Here is a 6,000-nt window from a genome sequence, read left to right as displayed (position 1 = left end):
TTGAACCTTTTGTATACCACCCAGTTGTTTAGGTGCTTCAGATTTATAATTGTTCTCGACTCTCCTGATGGTTTTGTTATTGAGAAGAGATTCGAGTAATGACCTCTGTACTCTTCTTGAGAGGGGACCGGAACAATTGCTGCCATTTTTAGGAGGTCCTGTATATCCGACCACATGGGGGACGATGATTTTAGATGTGTACTGGACACCAGAAATCTTTCGGGCGGAAGGGAGGAAAATTCGATTTTGTACCCCTGGGACACCACTTGTAACACCCAAGGACTCGTTGTTATTTCCCTCCAACCTTCTAGGAATCCGGCTAGACGACCCCCTACTCTGATGGCGTCATTTTCTATGGTAGCTGGACCTTGGACCTGAGTAACTCGAGTCCTTGGTTTTGGGTCTACTATCTCCCCCTTTCTGGTAGCTCCATCTACCTTGCTTCCCTTTACCCCTGTAATCCTGTTTCTGATTATAGCGGGGTCTCCGAAAGGGCTGGAATTTTTTAGGCTTTTCTTCGGGGAACCCCTTTTTTACATCTGCGGCTTTCTCTAAGATATCGTCGAGGACTGGTCCGAAGACCCTGCCCCCAGAGAAGGGTATGGAACATAATTTATTTTTGGAGTGCATATCACCCGACCAGCTTTTGAGCCAGATAGCTCTTCTGGCTGCATTAGAGAGAGATTGCCCTCTAGCCGCAAATCTAACAGTCTCTGCGGACGCGTCTGCTAAAAAGGTGGTTGCCAATTTTAACAGAGGCAGAGATTTCAGGATAGTATCTCTAGGAGTTTTGGCTATTAATTGATCCTGAAGATCATTTAGCCACAGGTCCATGGAGCGAGCCACTGATGTTGCTGCAATATTAGCTCCGATAACCGCCGAAGAACTTTCCCAGGCCCGTTTCAAAAGTCCATCTGCCTTTCTGTCCATGGGCTCTTTTAAGTTGGAAGAGTCCTCAAAGGGGATTGAGGTTCTTTTGGACACTTTCGCCAATGGAATGTCTATTTTAGGAACATCGACCCATTCTTTAACATCCTCCGGGTCAAACGGCAAGCGGAGTCGGAAATCTTTAGGAATAGTCAATCTCTTCTCCGCCTCCTCCCATTCATCCAAAATCATGGATCTAATATGGGAATTTACAGGAAACACCATCGCAGTTTGTGAGCGCAGGCCACCAAACATTTCATCTTGAACCGAACAAGATGGTTGTGGATCCTCAATCTGCATAGTATGCCGTACAGCTTCCAACAGTTCTCCTGTGTCTGCTGCGGAGAATAAGTATTTCCTCCCTCTCTCTGGAGGGTCTCTGCTCTCCTCTTCCTCCCCTATATCCGATACCGCAGATAACGAGTCTCCTGAAGAGTAATCGACCCTCTGCCTTTTGCTCGGTCTCTCTGAAGGTGAGGCTTGCGGTAGTACCAGACTTGATACCGAAGCCTGGACCTCCTCTCTTATCATGGCTCTCATATTTGACATAAGAGAAGCCTGCTCCTCTCCTATGATTTTGCAGGTGCACGCTTCACATAGGGGTTTCTGCCAGGTATCTTTCAGCTTGGCTGCACAAATAGGGCACTTCTTGCTTTTGCCAGGTTTCTTTAACGGTTTTTCAGGTAATGAGGCAGCCTATAGAAAATAACAAACTCTAGGATAATGCCCCATTTTTTTTTTTTTTTTTTTTTTTTTAAGATATCCATAACAAAGAGCCCTGCTCTACTTACTAGCGCTGTGGACTCCTGCCCCTCTGCTCTAGCTGCGTCCTCCATGTTACTGCACTGGAGATCGCTTACTGCCCCTGCACATACCTTTATACTTCTGTTCCTCTTTTCATCTGTACAGCGCTCCCGCGCTCACTACCGACTGCAGAGACGCCGCCCGCCCCCCTCAGCCGCAAACCGGAAGTGACGCGCGGCCGGAAAGAGAGGATGGTGCAGCGAGGGTTTCCATCCCCATGCCGGCCGCATGGAGACGCCGACATCAGCAGAGGCCGCCGCTGGGATCGCATGCACCAGGGGGCGTGACGGAAGGATCGAGAGCCCCCGGCAGGGGGAAGCGATCCTCATACCAGGAGCAGCGCTACACTGGTAGGCAGAGGGACCCTCGGTCGGGTGTCGGCCAGCGGGCGCCTTATGGAGGGAAGGGTGAGGCAAAGCCCCCCCGATCCACATCCCCCCGCACAGAACGGTAGTTTCCTCTCGCCGTTCCTATCCATAATGGGACAGGAAAAACACTGAAGGGTGGTAGGGGGAGGGTCCTTTTAACCTCTCGTGTTTCCTGTCCCATCATGGCTAAGAAGGACGTCCTCCAGTGTGCTGTCAGGTGGTGACCTGGAAAAAATCTTTGCTTCTCCTTCTCCCTAAAGCAGTAAAATACTGACACACATGACATCTATGTGAGATCCATTTTGTCTTCATGACTTGCGTTTGGGGGGGGAAACAATTCAACTTCCCCTGCTCTTTTTACGTTTGCAAGTGTGTATTTTTTCATGCACTCAAAGTTAGATCATGTCTGCGCTTCAGAAATGAATCCAGCAATTTTGTTCACAAGTCACTATTTTTTTCCAGACAAAAAAGCCTTTTGTTTCTTTTAACGCATTCCTTTTGTTTCTCCTGACTCAAAGCATAGTGTAATTCAATTACTGTTAATTAAATTAATGAAGCGTATCGAATAAACAATGCCCTACCTAATAAACATAAAAAGCAGAACATTTTAGTTCATTTTTCTTTAAACTTGATTAGTAACGTTCAAAGAAGAAACATTGACTCAATGCAAGATGTTAAACGTAATACATGAAAAACAAGAAATCTAGTTCCAGCTTGTTTTACTTCCCTTTAAGTAGGCTTTTTAAAGGGAATGTGTCATCAGAAAACGACCGGTTACATCTTTTTTTTATTGTTACTTCTATTTTTAAAAAGTTTGGGCAATGTTACGATTTTTTTCGTATTATATTAGTTAATACAATAAGGAATCTTACAGGTTTCACACTGGCCACTGGGACTTTTATATACTCATACTTCCTGTCCTTTCACAAAGTTTTCAGCAGACTCATTGTCATCAGAGGCAGGACTACACTGACAGGTAACACCCTAATACACAGCTAATTCTGTGATTGGTGGATCATGTGTTAAGAGATGTCACACCTTATTCTGCTCCCCCTTTCCTTTCAGACTTACCATTGCACACGCTCATTAGATACTTCAATACAAAGATATGGTCAGGATACAACCACTGTGGCTATGGACATGTGTTGTTTCCTGAAACAATGGGAAGCTGAAGTCGTAAAATACCCACAAGCCGGTGTGATAATTGCAGGATTTTTTATTTTTAATAGTGACCAAACTAATTGTAATTATATTTTTGTGCCTATGAGACTGTCTAGTCCTAGTCAGTAGAACCACAGCTAGTCCATGCACCGTGGTGGAGCAAGAAAGATTAGTGAAATAGACCCAATTTATGATTTATTGAAATCCTGCTCATTGTGGGTTTATAAACTGATTACAGATGGCTTGACTTACTCAATACTTGATAGCTGCCTTCCTTTTATGATCCATAGACCATTATCAATTTCGGATTAGGACCGCCTACTGGACTCCTTAGACTTACACAGGTTTTAGTTAATATTTCTCCACAAAACTATACATAAATCTGCTCTTGATCTATAACCTGAAGCCTATGATGGGACAGTATGTTCAACATTACATAATCTTACATAAAAATAGTCAGTTAAATAAAACCTATTTTGGGACAGGGAAGTTAGGACGGCTGAAGTTCCTCTTCATGGTCGTTTCCACTTCACTACACTGTATATATGTTACAGTTACCGTAGATTCTTATTTTGTGTCTGGGAAGACCTGCAGATATCTCTCGACCATTACTGAATCTGACGAAAAATCAAAACCAAGCTCATGTTGAGAAGAGCAGTAATACAATAATTCATAGCACATTTCCCCCAAGAGTGAAAGATTCACCGATTCTCCTAAAGGTTTCCGACGTTGTGTTACGATTCTCCTTCAGTGCTGGATTCCTCATTAATCAGGAGAACGTGGTCCCGTTCTTGATACCCGATGCACAGCAAAAGCCTGAAGTAAGAGAAATAAGATCTTAGCTGGAGATGTGGCTAACAGAGCCGACATGATAGACCCACAGGAGTGATGTAGGCCGTAGTAGGAGACCACAGCCCACAAGAGCACTTCAAGGGGTATTCCACTCTACATAAATTACAGATTAAAGTGGTTCCAATCACCAGAACAGGGAACTGTCCTCTCTTGGCCACAAGACTGCAGGAAGGAGCAGATTAATGGAACGGCTGCTCTCGCATGCGCCCTGCCCCTTCATTCTAAGTGTATGGAGTGCTGACCAGGAGCTCCATTCAACTACTCCTGGCCGCAGTCTAACATATACCTCTAATTGAATAAAGGCACGTATAAATACAAATGTGAGGGCTGGTTTGCTTCTATATAAGTGCAAGAAACATGTAGTAGTCTGAAATCCCTGATAAAGGGCACTGCTGAGGTTCCCAGATATTTGGAGTCTTCACGTTTCCTCCTATCCGAGTGTCTGCACGCAGTGAATGACAGTTCTGCCGTTCAATCTAGGAATGGGGCGTGCTGAGCGGTGTCTCTTGACTGACAGCTCTGACGTCCAATAGGATCCTGTCGAGTACTCAGCTGTCAGTGTTTGATAGTTTAGTCGTCCAATCAGGACCAGGGTGTGCCGGGACTTCATCCAGGTCTCTTGTCCACAGAAATTACTCTGCCTTTGATTGCTGCCAGTTGTAGCTTTGATCATTAGGCGAGTGCTTGCTCTGTGCTCCTTGTCTGGTATTCTGATCTTTGCTGCTCGACCTAGGATTTGTCTCGACCATCCCTTTGCCTAGCTCTTTTGTTGTGATCCGCTACCTTCTTGGAATAGTAACCTCAGACGGTTTCCTGACTACGCCTTTGTCTCACCCCTTTGTCAAGGACCTACCCTCCTGGCTTTTGATCTCAAACCTCTTCACTACCCAGAATCACAGTTTATCCATGATTAGTGACCAGCTTCTCAGCACTGAGATCTCATCTCCCGAGATCTTGGTGCCAAGATCTCCATCAGCGCATGCACCGCCCCCTGGCAGCCATTTTCCCCAGAGTCCACCGCATAGGAAACGATGTAAGTGCGGGGGCTTTGGGCTTTCACAAGATGTCGGCAGAGCCCCCGCAGCACCGAACACCGGCAACGACGCACTGCACATCCGAACACCCCCTCATCCCAGCCTGCAGCAACGCTCCACTCTTGCCACCTCCAGCAGCGACCCTGGGACCCAGCTCCACCGTGGCCACCACATCCGGTAAGCAAGAAGACGCATGGATTTTAAAAAAAACACCATCATTTTATTAAAAAAAATTTTTTCCCTATTTTTCTCCTCAAAATTTGGGGTGCGTCTTATAATCCGGTATGTCCTATAACCCTCAAAATACGGTACTTCTCCCAGCGATCGAGGAGTACTTTGGTGATGAACAATGATTTTTCCACTATGATGGACACTAAGTTACAAGGCAAAAGTGATAATTAAGTGAAATTTTGGGACCATGGTCAGGAGTCTCCCCAGAGCTCAGTCCCATTGAGAACCTGTGGTCAATCATCAAAAAGCGGGTGGACAATCAAAAACCCAGAAACATTTGCAGCAGAAATCTCTGCATCTCTTGGCAGGAATAACGCTGCGTAAAACAAGCAGGTTTTTGCCACGTTTTTGGTACAGATTTTTCCCCACTTATTAGATCTTCAGCAAAATGCTGAAAGAAGGACAAATAAGCTCAAGATTCTCATTCAATTTACTGGTACAAGGAAATCCTTCAGGTTTTGTGTCATATCTGAGCACAACAAACTGCAACGTGTGCACAGCCCCTTTAAGATCTAAATCTCTGAAGTAGCAAACTTTTTGAAAACCAAAATTTGCATCAATCTCACAATGTTTGGCCACAGCTGTACCTGCCTCCAAAAATAATTTTGCATATATTTTTAAAG

The 6,000-nt window shown here is 45.1% G+C and overlaps 1 protein-coding gene across 4 annotated transcripts in view; it reads right to left on the bottom strand.

The window, feature by feature from the left end:
- Positions 1-1,893: 1,893 nt before the first annotated feature.
- SLC46A3 (solute carrier family 46 member 3) overlaps positions 1,894-6,000 on the bottom strand; it is a 39,609-nt gene continuing 35,502 nt past the window's right edge. For 3 of the 4 annotated variants that reach the window (XM_077298289.1, XM_077298290.1, XM_077298292.1), the window contains exon 6: positions 2,335-4,076. In XM_077298289.1, coding sequence (XP_077154404.1) covers positions 3,995-4,076 — 82 coding nt within the window. In that variant the 3' untranslated portion in view covers positions 2,335-3,994. Of the gene's footprint in view, positions 4,077-6,000 lie in introns of all 4 variants that reach the window. The other variant, XM_077298291.1, reaches the window with a different exon arrangement.

The sequence above is a fragment of the Ranitomeya variabilis genome, chromosome 3 (assembly GCF_051348905.1).
Source record: "Ranitomeya variabilis isolate aRanVar5 chromosome 3, aRanVar5.hap1, whole genome shotgun sequence".
Classification (NCBI taxonomy): Eukaryota; Metazoa; Chordata; class Amphibia; order Anura; family Dendrobatidae; genus Ranitomeya; species Ranitomeya variabilis.
The sequence above is the reverse complement of the archived record's forward strand: the minus strand, read 5'-3'. Positions and strand labels throughout refer to the sequence as shown.